This window comes from Biomphalaria glabrata, chromosome 3 (assembly GCF_947242115.1).
Source record: "Biomphalaria glabrata chromosome 3, xgBioGlab47.1, whole genome shotgun sequence".
Classification (NCBI taxonomy): domain Eukaryota; kingdom Metazoa; phylum Mollusca; class Gastropoda; family Planorbidae; genus Biomphalaria; species Biomphalaria glabrata.
In genome coordinates, this window is record NC_074713.1 from 51,122,708 (window position 1) to 51,137,867 (window position 15,160).

The 15,160-nt window shown below is 32.2% G+C and overlaps 1 protein-coding gene across 1 annotated transcript; it reads left to right on the forward strand.

Moving 5' to 3' along the window:
* The first annotated feature begins 367 nt into the window (after positions 1-367).
* On the forward strand, positions 368-12,098 carry LOC106060382 (cilia- and flagella-associated protein 36-like). The gene is made up of 8 exons (XM_013218223.2): positions 368-495; positions 2,368-2,432; positions 3,171-3,278; positions 4,619-4,818; positions 7,913-8,054; positions 9,348-9,470; positions 10,122-10,262; positions 11,334-12,098. Exons 1-8 carry the CDS (start codon positions 387-389, stop codon positions 11,619-11,621), a joined length of 1,176 nt encoding a protein of 391 aa, XP_013073677.1. The 5' UTR covers positions 368-386; the 3' UTR covers positions 11,622-12,098.
* The last annotated feature ends 3,062 nt before the right edge of the window (positions 12,099-15,160 follow it).

The following is a 15,160-nucleotide window of genomic DNA, read 5'->3' on the forward strand; positions in this document are numbered from 1 at the left end:
CTGAATATTTTTGCTTCTGCTGAGGTTGGGGAGCAGGATCTTTAAAAAAAAAGAAGAAAAGAAAAAGAAAGATAAAACGAGAGTCATTATATATCTAAGCAATTACCGGTAAAAGGTTTCCATTTTGAATAATCGTTTCTTTTTATTTAGAGGGATTCGCTGAAAATATATATCATGATAAGAAACCTATTTCATTTCAAGATGGGATAATGCTAGAATGAGTAAGAATCATTTACAATATCTTTTTTTTTAAAAGCTTTTTTTTTTTTTTAATTTAAATTATGTCTAGATTTAAAATAAAAGTCGATACACTTTATTTTTCAATTTAAAAAAGCGAAATATCATCTCAAAGCGGTAACGATGTCACGGCGTCGTATAGATTCAAGATGGCGTCTTCAAATCGTTCTGACTATGTTCTGGATGAGCTTGTGTGTTTTTTAAGCAATCCATTTTTCCAAATTCCCGTTTTGTCATTTATGGAAAGCAAATGCTTAGGTATATCTATCTAGCACATTGATTTTATTTAATTATTTTAATTTACATTAGCCTAAATTGTAAATAAATTGCTGCAAACAAGTTGAACAGCAATCCACACACAAACAAAAAAAATATCCACATTGACCACATTTCACACAGTCATTTCAATATTAAATATGTTATTCTATAATGTACTCCAATATAAGTAATATCATAGATTTTAAAAAGTGCTATTGTTGTAGTTTATGTGTTTAAATTTTAAAAAAAATTGGTGTGAAAAGTTTTAACCTAACAATGAAACATGTAAAATGTAGTCAATGTAGAATTGTAGTCAATGTAGATCTACCTCTAGCTTTTTCTTCAAATTAATTTATAATTCCCTGCATAATTTTTTTAAAGATATAGATCTCTATATTATATAATTCTGTCATCTCCAAGCAATGCTCCAACCTCTCCAACCACCTAGTAGGTCATGTAGCCTCTATAGTCTATTGCCTTTCCTTACATAAATTTTGAATTTGAATCAGAGGACAACGATTTTTATCTAATAATGATGCTCTGACCTTTTTAAACAGCTGTCTTATAGAGATAGACCTAGATCTAAATATAATTTAATATTATTTATACAAGAGAATCCACACAGATTAGATGCACATATTTTGTGCAACTGCATATTCAGCCTGTCAAGCCCTTTGTCAACAGGAGTTAAAAGATAGTGATGCTTGTAACAAATATTAGCAAAATGTGGTAGGCCCTACATACCTGTGGTAGTGCTATTTTAAATGATGGCTGCTTGGTAAAATGGTAGGAGCTTTAGCGTGGTAGAGAGGCTAAGTGCATGCGCTTGAACTTAGCTTGGCTTGGCTACCTATGAAGAGGGCTCGAGGTTCAACACCCGACTCGGGCAGAGTTGTGTTTACTGAGCGCCTAAAGGCAGCACGAAAAAACCTTCTCCTAGATACCCCCCCCCCTTCCACTGGTTCACAACTGAGATTGAACCAAAGCACTCTGAGCATGCTATAAGCATGAATTTATAATTTAATAATTTATAATTTAATTTTAATGAACCAAGTTTGAACCCTACATGTTGCCCCACCCCCGAGGCTATCCTGCACAACATTTGGGTTAGGACATATAAATCTTCATTCCTATGTGTGTTTGAAACATATAAAACAACAAATTTAGTTCGTTATAAATATATTACATACATTTCTTCAAAAAAGAAAATCATAACATCCTACTTCATTAACTTAATAAAACTCTTTTAGTTTAAACATTGCACCCCAATGACAAGAATAATGACAATAATAACCTTGGTTAGGCCAATAATAGAATATGCATCCTCTGTTTGGGACCCCTCAACTCAAGAAAACATTAAGAAACTGGAACAGACACAAAACAGAGCAGTGAGATTCATGACAAAGAATATTCACATTTGACTAGAGTAACACCTTTAGTAAAATCACTAAAATTAGAAAGCCTTTAGGATAGAAGACTCAAAAGTAAAGTAGCAATTATACATAAAACACTGAAGCATAATCTTCAAATCCAAAATTTAATAAAATACTCAGAAAGACACAAAGATAAAAGCACATTCCTCATTCCATATGCTAGGACAAATTTGTAGAAATACTCCTTCTTCCCTAGTGCTATTAGAGCATGGAATGGGTTGCCTGAGCTAGCCAGGAAAACCAGTGACTTGGCAGAATTTAAGTCATTGGTTAATATGCATGACTGAATGCATGACGTGTAGGACGTAATCATCATCTTTTTTGAAGTAACGTCTGTATTATATAAGATAAGATAAGAAGACTAATGTGCTGAAGGTAAAGTTTTGTTTTAAATGTATATCTTGATTTCCTTTGTTCATTAACTCTTTCTGTTCTCTAGTGTTTGATCCAAGTGTTGAAGACTCGCCAACTTACAGGGAAATTCATGCAGAGTACAACAAAGTGGTGAGTCCTGCTTTTAAAATTTAGTTATCAGCAAGAGATGGAATTTAATATTAGGTGCCATACAGGATGAAACAGGGTGGAGGACACGTACTAACCATGAGTTATATCAATTGTATGAAGATCCACCAATAGTGAACAAAAAAAAAGAACAGCCTTGAAAGAATGTCAGATAACAGAGGAGTGAAAATCATATACAGCAAAAACCAAAAGGCAGGCGACCCAAAGGCAGACCCCGAATGTGATGGATTGATGGTGTGGAAGCAGATCTGAAACAGCTTGGGGTTAGGGCATGGAGACGAAAGGCCCAGGAGAGATCTGAATGAAAGGATGTGTTGAAGCAGGCCAGAGCCCTCCATAGACTGTAGCGCCACTGGGATGGATGGATGGATGAAGTCAATGAAAATATTAGGGGATGAAGTCAATGACAATATTGGGAATGAAGTTACGAAAATGTTTGGGGATGAAGGAAATGAAAATATTAGGGGATAAAGTCAATGAAAATATAAGGGATTAAATCACTATTGATTGTCAGAATATTTTTATCTACAACGCAGGCAGTAATTCCCATACTTCTATAGAAACAAAAGATAACTATTTATACGTATTTTATTTTCTTTATTTCTATAAAATTCTTTTTTTTTTTTCTTAAGGTACTGGTAACATATATTTTCCCCTTAAAAATCTGACAGACAATATGAAAAATTTGCATGTAAATTAATCATTGTTCTCTGTTTTAAGGTGGATTTTCTCTTGGAAGGCTTTAGAACAGACACTGGGCTAACACATGAGGAGATTATTAAAGCCATGAAGTCTCTCAATTCAAAGCCAGACATGGATTTTTTTCAGGTCATTATTCTGATTGTTTTGCAACATAGGTTAATAGGATTTACTTTGTACTGTTTGTAGTCTTATAATGAAATGTTAAGATTGCTATGGTAAATAAGCAGTCTAAAATTTTTGTTTTTATTTTAACTAGTCACACAAATATAATAATGAAAAAGGTAGCCCTTTCAGACCTTGTGATCTATAGGGTAGATGAAATAAAGCTCTTCTGTTTCTATCACAAATGGTTAACGAGGGTGTCATGCGGTCAGCTCAAAACCAACCGTCCTTACTTTCCCAAGTTAAGTCAGGTACCCATTGGAGTCTGGTGGACTCAGAGGCATCCTAAAAAGCTCAATGTGCCAAATCTCAGTCTTCACCAAGATTCAAACCTGGGACCCTTCGGTTTGGAAACCAAGCACTTTCTCACTCATTCAATATGCTCCTACAAAACTAAATAAATTATATTATAATGTTGACTTACTGGAAGAGAAAAGAGTTTACATTGAAAGAGTATATTAATGAATGTTTTTTTTTACTCATATATTTTGAATGGACCTCATTCACCAGTCATAAACAAACAACATTTAGCCACATGATAAACAACATTTAGCCACATGATTCTCTATCTCTTACGTAATACACAATGGCTGCCATGTGATAGTTTTTTTCCATTGTTTTATCAATATTATCCTGTGGCTAACTGTTGTTTGTTTACGATTGGTGAATGAGGTCCATTGTTTGTTGGTAATCTCTATCCATCCTTCATTATGTCACAGTTGTATGGGTTTTTATTTCAATTCCTAGATGTGATGTCTCAGGTTTTAAAATTTGATTGAACTTTTAATGGTATGAAATTTTATACCAAGTAAAAATGTAGTTAGCACATGAATGTAAGTTTATACAACAATTACAAACTTTGATTTAGCTACTAGTTGAAGTCCTTCTGTACATTCTAACTTATGACTGTCCTGTCCAATCAGATGATTACATTTTTTAACTATGTTTATGTAGGTTTAGTTTGACTATGTAATTAAACATGTCATTGTCATGTAGGTAAACAGATACTTAACCAAACATAATTTGTCATTGCCTAACCATCACTCCTTAAGTTTGTGAGAAACTTTTTTTTCTTCAAAAGAATGCAATTCTGTAGTGCATAGCTTTTTTCTTAGATGTGAATAACAATATATTACCATATAAATATTATGTGTTTTTTTGTTGTTTTTATGTTAATTTCTTAATTAATTTTTATTATTATTGTTGAGGAACCCAAAAAATTCTTCAAAAGATTTCTGTTTTAGTCCAAAACAAAAAAATTATGAATCGATTCAAAATTAAATATCTTATCTCTATAATATCAGACTTTATCTGAACAAGTTCTTGCCACAGTGGATTACCCAATATTTGTACGCATCATGGCACAAAAGAATTTGGAGCTCCAGCAACAGGCTTTGATGCTGATCTCACAGATGTTAGGTGGGAGTTTGCCAGACAGTCTGCGAGAAGAAGACAGTCACCAGCATTCCCAAGACGATGATGAAGTTTTGATTGCTGTCTTAGCGTAGGTAGCTCTTAATTGCTTTTAAATCATCCTTCAACCATACCCTTGATTGATGACATATTATATAAGTTTGAATATCAACGTTCACTCACACCAATGTGATATCAGCTATTTCCCTTCACGGACGTTTGTTATAATGTGTAACACTTGTGAAAGGAAGTTACCAGTTTTACTAAAGGACACCTTAAGTTTAATTCATGAATTGAAAAAGAAATGAAAGAAAATACTTTTTTTTATCATCCCTTGATAAAAAGAAAATATGACACTTTATATTTCATCCCTTGATAAAAAGAAAATGTGAAATTTTATATTTCATCCCTTGATAAAAAGAAAATGTGACATTTTATATTTCATCCCTTGATAAAAAGAAAATGTGACATTTTATATTTCATCCCTTGATAAAAAGAAAATATGACACTTTATAATTCATCCCTTGATAAAAAGAAAATATGACACTTTATATTTCATCCCTTGATAAAAAGAAAATATGACACTTTATATTTCATCCCTTGATAAAAAGAAAATATGACACTTTATATTTCATCCCTTGATAAAAAGAAAATATGACACTTTATATTTCATCCCTTGATAAAAAGAAAATATGACACTTTATATTTCATCCCTTGATAAAAAGAAAATATGACACTTTATATTTCATCCCTTGATAAAAAGAAAATATGACACTTTATATTTCATCCCTTGATAAAAAGAAAATATGACACTTTATATTTCATCCCTTTGTGAGGGGGAGGTATGGCAAGAGTGAATATGTTGCGTTGATACATAACATAATACATAATGATAATGAAACTAAAGCAAACATTCTAAACAAATACTTTGCATCAGCATTCTCAGCCCCAGGAGACAAAGACATATTACTGAATTTGAACCAAGTAGACAACATAGAAGATATAGTAGTACAAGAAAATGGAATTCAAAAACTATTAGCCAACACCAAACCAAATAAAGCTTCTGGACCTGATGGTATTCCAGCTAGATTACTCAAAGAACTAAGTAATGAGCTAGCCCCAGTGTTCAAAATACTCTTTCAGGCTTCACTTAACCAGGGCAGAGTACCAAAGGACTGGAAAGAAGCTAATGTCACCCCCCTATTTAAAAAAGGAGAAAAATCTGACCCAGGGAACTACAGACCAGTATCACTTACCAGCATCACATGTAAAATCCTAGAACACATAATATGTAGCAACATCATAAACCACTTAGACAAACATAATGTCCTCACACCATACCAACATGGCTTTAGGAAATATAGATCATGTGAAACACAACTAATAGGACTAATTGATGATTTTTCAAAAGGTTTAGATAATAGTGAACAAATAGATGCTATCTTACTAGATTTTTCTAAGGCTTTTGACAAAGTTCACCACCATAGTTTGCTTAAAAAATTAAAATATTTCGGCATTAATGGTCCACTGCATCAGTGGATTAAAGACTTTCTGATAGGGAGAGAACAAACTGTAATAATAAATGGCTCTAAATCAACACCGATAACAGTAAACTCAGGTGTACCTCAAGGTACAGTCTTGGGTCCACTACTATTTTTAATTTACATAAATGATTTACCAAATTGCATTATTTCAGGAACAAAAGTCAGATTATTTGCAGACGATTGCATAATATATAGAACAATAAAAACAACACAAGACACAGATATTTTACAAAGAGAATTAGATGAATTACAGAAATGGGAATCAAATTGGAGCATGTCTTTCCACCCAGAAAAATGTCAGTTGTTAAGAGTAACAAAAAAACTAAAACAAATTAATTCCACTTATCTTATTCATGGCAAACCAGTATCACAGACTAAAAACGCAAAATACCTAGGTGTTATAATAAATGAAAAACTATCATGGAATCCACATATTGATGAAACTACAAAAAAATCAAACAAAGCATTAGGATTTATTAAAAGAAATTTCTATAAATCAAATAAGAACATAAAACTAAAATGTTACTTAACCTTGGTTAGGCCAATAATAGAATATGCATCCTCCGTTTGGGACCCCTCAACTCAAGAAAACATTAAGAAACTGGAACAGACACAAAATAGAGCAGTGAGATTCATAACAAATGAATATTCACATTTGACTAGAGTAACACCTTTAGTAAAATCACTAAATTTAGAAAGCCTTCAGGATAGAAGGCTCAAAAGTAAAGTAGCAATCATACATAAAACACTGAACCATAATCTTCAAATACAAAAACAAAATTTAATAAAATACTCTGAAAGACACAAAGATAAAGGCACATTCCTCGTCCCATATGCTAGGACAAATTTGTACAAATACTCCTTCTTCCCTAGTGCTATTAGAGCATGGAATGGGTTGCCTGAGCTAGCCAGGAAAACCAGTGACTTGGCAGAATTTAAGTCATTGGTTAATATGCATGACTTAATGCATGACGCGTAGGACGTAATCATCTTCTTTTTTGAAGTAACGTCTGTATTATATAAGATAAGATAAGATATTTTGTTATGATAGTTATATCCCCTTGTTTAAGTACTCCCAGGTTATGAATGTGAATAGTCTTGCACAAGTTATGAACTGAATGGTTTAGTGTTCTTCGAATGTGCGAGAGAGTGTGTTAGTCAGTGAGGTTTTGTCCCCGGTCCAGGAAGGTTGGACAGTCGCTTCCTGGACTGGTGTTTATGTTGGTGTTTATTAAATATTAAAGTATTATCGTTATTCAATATATTTGATGTTGAATTTGGAGTTTATTTAGTGATAATTGTTCTTATTTGTGTAACCCTTATTTAGTCAAGCAAGTATTAATTAATTGGAATTGAGTAATTGTGTAACCCCTAAATAGCCAAGCCAAAGACAAGCAAGAATAGAACCCTGACACCCTTGATAAAAAGAAAATAAGGACTTTTTATATTTTATTAATAAAATTGTTTTACATTTCCCTTGATCTGATTTGTCTCCCTTTAGTAAACAAACCAACCACTGCAATCTTTCATCTTGTCCTTTTCTAACACTTTTAATGCTCTATTCTCATATGTGTTGTGACCTTTAAAATCCAAAAAAAAAAAAACAATACATAAATGTTTTCACTGATTATGTTAAATTAGGAAATCTAAAGAAGAATTTGAAAGAGAGAAATTACAATCTGGGGATGAAGAAGAGGAGTTGAGGATAATTATTGGCATTTCAAAAGCAGAAAATTTTAGACTTCAACAAACAATGAAAGAAGAAGAAAAGAAATTACAAAAAGTAAGAAAATATTGCTGAAAAGTTTGTGTTTTGTTTGTGTTTTTTTTTATCAAGTCTAGTTAGAAATGAAATTTAAAGAATGGCTGTTGGTCATGTGACATGCACTTTGAAATGTCATCTAAATGGTCCTGGTTTTGACATGCAGGAAATATTTGCCGAATTATGATAGTTTCTGAAGGAACATCCAAAACATGTAGACGAAAACAATAAACAAAACAATAATAAATCTAATTGAACAATAATCTTTGATATTATTAGGTTTTAGAAGATAAAAAGAATATTTTCATATTGGTAATAACCCCGCCATGCGCACCGCCATTCAAGATAGTGCAGAAGGTGTGCACTGCCAGAAACTAGACAGAAAAGGATGTTGACATTAGGAGACTAACGATTTCCGCCCAAGTCTAGAGCCAATATGAAGAGACTGTGCTAAAAGAAGATGTTGTTTTGTGTACTTGTGATGTCCTGTAAATAAACATTGTTGCCTCGTTGAGTTGCCTCCCTTAAGTTATCACACTATATTATATCTAAGAAAAAAGGTTGTGTTAAAATGTCACAGCCTCGTTGAGTTGCCTCCCTTAAGTTATCACACTATGTTATTTCTACAAAAAAAGGTTGTGTTAAAATGTCATAGCCTCGTTTGGACCTCATTGTGACATGCTATGACTTTGGAGTCACCTACCAAAATCGTTCTTAAAGCACAAGAAAAATCTCTTGGTGAGAGAGTGAAAGCGTAATATTTGAAAGAGTTGTAATTTAGTCCTGAGAAGGGAAGGAGGTAAATTTCTAGTGAAATTAGTTGTTGGATATTATTACTAGACTGTTGAGACTATAGAAATGGAACTTTGTTCTTGATGTACATTGTATTTCTACTAGCTTATAACTGGAATATCTATCAAGTTATTTGTTTCAAGTAATAAATGTGTTGTCTGCTACTACATGCGTTATTCAGTGCGTTAATCCCTGTTGTAATATTACGTACAACTCTAGCTCTTCAGTCTACAGTACACAGAACCACACAAATCACAAACATGAAGTAACAATATATACCATGACTGGTTGTTACATTAATTACGTTGTTACATTCATTATTTCTAATTTTAAAATTTTGTTAAATGTGTTCTCTATTATTTTTCAATTAAAACATATTTCTGTCATGGAAACCTTGAAATAATTTTTACTTCAACAAATATTGTCCACTATGCCTCTTTCAATTAAATGTTTCTTTTTCAATTAAATGTTTCTCTTTCACTTTAAAGTTTCTCTTTTAATTTAACGTTTCTCTTTCATTAGACACTTCAAAAGTCTTTGCGCTTATCAGATGAAGATGATCTTAAAAAACCCAGCTCTAAGTCAAGCCTTTCAAAGTCAGATGACTTTCGGCCTACCCCTGAAGCATATCAGCCTAAGAAACAGGTTTGTAGAAATACTATTTAAGTTTGCATTGGAAGGTGCAGGTTTCAATTATGGTGTTACTGACTGCAGGGCTTACCTGAACATATCAATCACACCAGCCACATGATATCACGAGGGTAAAGAAAAGGTTAATATGTGGTAATATTTTATAGTATCATGAAAATAAATACATTTTTTAACTGGTAAATCACAGTCAGTTGTTTTCTATATCAATAACTTTTCAAATTCATTCAATTATGGCATGTTTAAATTGCATAGAGTGACAGACTTGGACTTAATTCCTTCCCCTACATTTGGCAAATGGACAGCAAGCTCTCTCTACAGAGATCGGTCATAGGCAACTTCCTCAGCCTCTTCCATGCTAATAGTTATGGATTTTATGTATTGGGCATAATTTGGACATTTTGTTGGATTTGGTTATTTTGAATTGGCCTCCCTCGCTGCATGTTAGATTAAGATTATCTCCTTAGTTGATTTTTTACATGTTGGGGGTCACTATCCCCATGCCCAACCCTCCTCTTTTCTCATCTGGGCTTGAGATCTGCCATGGCTAACTTATAGAGAGACATACTGGTCCAAAAATATTCTCTTATTTAAAGTTATGTAGATAATACTAATATTGAATTTGTTAAATCTTTATCATCCAAGCAGACAACATTTGATCACAGCAGACTGGAGGAGAATAAAAAAAGTAATGTATCTAGCGCTCAAGCAGCAGCTGATTGGATGAAATCTGCAGAGACGGATGTCAAATCTTCTGATGCACATTCTAAAGCTGTCCATGCAGCCGCTGTATGTTTACTTATTATACTTTCAGTTAAATTTTTATTCTTCTTTTCAAAGCGTCCCTTTTTTCGTTGCTTATGGTATCATGAAAATAAATACATTTTTTAACTGGTAAATCACAGTCAGTTTTCTATATCAATAACTTTTCATTAATGTGAATTAATATGATTTAATTGAATGATCCCATGAAGTACTTGTACAACTCCTGTTTGTTCTAGTTTCCAAGTGTTATTGAGATTGTTTGAAATTTAAATATAAAAACTTACCTACTGCAAAAAAGCCTCCAGGATCTAGATCTTGACCTGATCTTGGAAACATTGGATGATCCATATTGGAAATAATTTTTTTTTATCTATATTGTCACAAAACTTTATAGAAAAAACACATCTAAAACACATAAAATGGAAATTTTGAGCTAATTATGCATGTAATACAAAATTAAAACTGACCACTAAGGACAAGTCAACACCTTCATGTGATTAATTAATAATTTATGATCTAAAGTTAAGAAAAAAAAAATATTTACGATAATTATTCATGTTTCCACATAACTACATGAAGACCATTTTAAAAAACATAAAATTAAATTATAGCTTTTATATAGCACTACTTTTATGCTTATAGTATGCTCAGAGCACTCTGGTCCAATCTCATTTGTGGACCAGTAGGGGAGGGGGTATCTGGGAGAAGGTTTTTCAGTGCTGCCTTTAGGCGCTTAGTAAACACAAATCTGCTTGAGTCGGATGTCGAACTTTGAGCCCTCTTCATAGGTAGCCAAGTTCAAGCATACTTAGCCTCTCGACCATATGCTTCGATTGCTCTGAGCTCATTATCTCATATCGCTATCATCCAGAGCATCAATCTCAAGAAATTAAACCCTTTTTAATAATCTACTCTTTAAAATAATCTTTCTTTGTGAAAACACATTAAAAAAAGGAAATCTCGGATGTTTAGCAAAGGGAAACTATTCAAAACAATGTTTAAAGCAATTATAAACATACAGGAGAAAAAAAAACATTTTAAAATTTTGGTTAAAGTAGCAGCAATAATTTTGTTTTGCTCAACTTTAATTTTCAGGCCAGCATGGCAGGACTGTCTGAGGAAGAATATAAAAAAAGGGCAGAGTTCCTGCGCAAACAAAGAGATAAACTGATGGAGATGAAGCAGCAAGAAAGAGAAAAACAGTTGCTGACTGCCCTGAAAACTCAGCCCCAAAGGCCTGCCTCTGCAAGGGCAGCCAGAGCAGCACTGAAGCAGGTCCCATCCAGCAAAGCTTCAGCCAAAAACCCAGAAGATGAGAAAAAACTGGCCATGCGTAAAGCAATAGCAGACAGAATTAAATCTGAACTGCTGAATAAGGAATAGCTTGTTCAAAAGTTAAATAGGAATATTTGTACTTGGTTGAATTCTTCAGTAGCATATCTACTGCCTGGACACATCATTGGATATCATTGTACTGGCTTTTCACTTTCAATGCTTTTCAAAACTTGAAAATTTCTAAACTAGATTGATAGTTTACTTTAATTGTGTACCGGTATTTCATTATGTAGTCTTAGTTTTATTACTTATAAAGAGCAGTTAAAGGGAAACTCCGATAGTTTTTCAAATTTTAGTTATTGACTTATTTAAATTCTGCGTAAAAAGTTGTAATAGTAAACATTATATCATTTTTTATTTAAATGCTCAGAAAATTTTATATTTAATAAATTAGACAGAAAATTCTTCACGCCCCCAAAAAAACGGGGTTCTGCGAGATTTTGTTTTAAGTTATTTCATGCGTCACTTCCCTAAACAATACTGAAAGAGAAACTTGATTTAACCAATCGTATCGCTTCATTCTTACAGTAGCTGTTAGCCTTAGTGACGGCCTAGTCCAGAGCTATGATAGAGTTATATATATAAACATGTATAGATAGATCCAAAAGCATTAGGATAACCAACTCGAGAAAAAAAAGTAACATTTTCATCTAAGCCTCTCCCTATCCCAAGAAGTAAATAGATCGTGTGTCTGAATGATTCGAACAAGCTGGTCAGTGTAAGGCTAGTCGAGATTACGTGTAGTCGGTCATGACAAGACAACCAAGCGATAGTGTTTGTTGTGTGTTGAGTGGTCTGGCGAGAAAATACACACTGCCGTGATTAGTCAAGCATGTGAATCTACTTTTAGTACGCATTTTTTCTTTGCTTACAAGAGCCTAGATCTAACTGCATAGACAAAGATATATTTCTTTTACGAGAATGTAAACTTTGCTGTATGGTCTCCTGTTATACAATAAGTCAGTAGATTAAAACACCTTTGTTACGTCACATAGAAACCTGGTGAAAGTCTGACTGTTTTGGATGCGCAGGAAAATTACGTCGGAAAAACATCAATTACTAAGTTATTATTGCAAATATAAAAAAAAGAAGAATATATTCATTATCTGTAAATCAAAACACATATTATATCAAAAATTGTCAAAACCATCGGAGTTTCCCTTTAAAGCATATAAAGCTGAAATACAAATATTATATATGAAGAAATGGTTGGCTCGTAATATGGACAATGAAATGTTCATGTTAATCAAACCATGACCAAATTCTTAATAGCAGATGGTATAGGCTATTATTCCAAAAGAGTCATCACTACAAAATTTTACATTTTATAATCCATGTTTAAATTAAATAGATGGGACATTTATGCAGTTTTTATTTTACCTAGTAAATTTTGTTTTAAATGTAATCTTTGAAGAAACAGAAATGTTGGTTAGTAATCTACATAAAGCTAATTAATGCCAACTTTAAGCCAAATTTAGAAAGAAAAATTAAAACCAAAATTTCTTTAACTTATGATATCGATATTATTGTTACATTTTTAGTACATAATTAAAGTAATACTTGTACTTATAGACCTTAATCTATAGTGGAGTGTAATATTATGTTGCTTTCCTTCTTAGATGTCAAATGGAATTCTATTTTGTTGAGTAACTAAAAGTTTTCACTTTATGTTTAAGCAGTGGGAAGTAAATACTAAAAAAAGGTCAGGGCTGCTGTTCTATTTATTTAATCTCTACTTCTTGTAATTCTTTAAGTTAAATGGATGAAAACTGAACAAATAAATCTCATGAATTATCAAGGTTGTTTTTTTTTTTTTCAGTTGTTTTTATACTGTGTAAGCTTTTAAATTTATTCATTGTTAACTAAAGGCACAAATTGAGTACTTGTGTTGGTGGTTCTACATGTTTTGATATATTTAAATCTTTGAAAAGTGATTGCTAAAATTCTGTAAATTCAAAAATGCACTTTGTGTAACTTGTAAAATCGTTTCATTTGATTATGAAGATATTTCCCACATCGATAGAAAAATTAATATTCACACAAAAGATTATTTTAATGTACACATAATGATTGTAGGCACTCTGCATAGCAAATATTTTCTTAACCTGTTGCTAATGTCTGCATGGTTGTGTTGTATGTGCTCTGGACTGTTTTCTTGATAGTCGCCGATTCAAACCCTCTACATTCATCATACATAAGCTTTGTGCTAGGATGTAATAATCTTCAATTCTGAAAGTACATCCCAAACGTGTCAAATAATGAAGAGTACACTACATCCATGTGCCTAAAATAGAGCAGGGAAGGCCTGCAAACAGTGTCTAATAATTCACTGACCAGACGTCTACTGTGCTCTAATTGGCAGATATATATAGTTGTACACAAATCTTAACAAAGATTTATCTTGACCTTATTTTTTTATTTAATACCAGGACTTGCATTGTATCTTCACTGCACAGTAAAATAGTTTTTGTGTAGTAACTCTATTGTTCAGTGTAATTAAGTTTGTATTCTTTCATTCTCAACATGAAAATAGTGATTTCACTTTTTTTTTGGTTTTGTTTCTTTTCAAAAACATTTCATAATTTTATATTTCAATCTTCTTTTGATTGTATTGCATTCTGTGATCAAAAGGATATATTTTAATCCTAGAGATACATGGGGAAATTACTTTTTTTTTTCAATTATGAATTACTGAGTGAACAGTACCATGAATTTTCTTGTATTAGTCCAAGTCCAGTAAAGTTTAAGTCATGTGGTCTTGTATATTATGAATATCTTGTTATCATTGTTCATTTGCGCTTTCTAGATTCATCTTGAGTTACTTTTATGTAATCTTGCATTTTGGCACACAGTTTCATAAGCTTCACTCATTTGCTTATTCATCCAGTTTTATTTACCTTGTACAGTTTAAAGTAGGTTAGATGTACTTTTTTTCATAGCACTTACAAAGGGAAACGATCATCTCTTGAGACGTAAAATGTCACAGTCACAGACTAATTATTTTATTTTTTTTCCTATCATTAAGACAAATTTTTGTGATACAAAGATCATGGGTCTTTTATTTCTCCTGTTTGTCATCTTCCTGAACATTCCATTTTGAATTGCTTGTATTTTATTGATACATCATCATATACATATGACCAAATGGATATATATATACATATATATTTTCTATTAAAATTTATTTGAATGAAGACTATGGTAGCTGAAATTTAAATATTGCTCTTTATATGTAATTTATTTTACAAATGTTGGCAATTAAGTGTCAGTATAAATCTAAATAGTTTGATAAAAATAAACTAAAAATTTTATTTTTACATTATCTTTCTTGCCATGTGATAAACAGAAGCACACTAAACTACATTTAATAAAGTCATTAGAATTAAGAAGAAAAGAAAGTATTACTAGGTAAAACAAAAAAATTTGAGACAGAGGAATGTAAATGAATGCTACCAACATTGATCTAAAAAGTTTGTGACCCAACTATGAAATGTTTTTTCTTAAATTCTCCAAGTGTTTTCATGAAATGGAAATCTGTCCCCCAATTGCAATGTTTAGTTTACAAAAGAGGCTAAATACAATTTGGA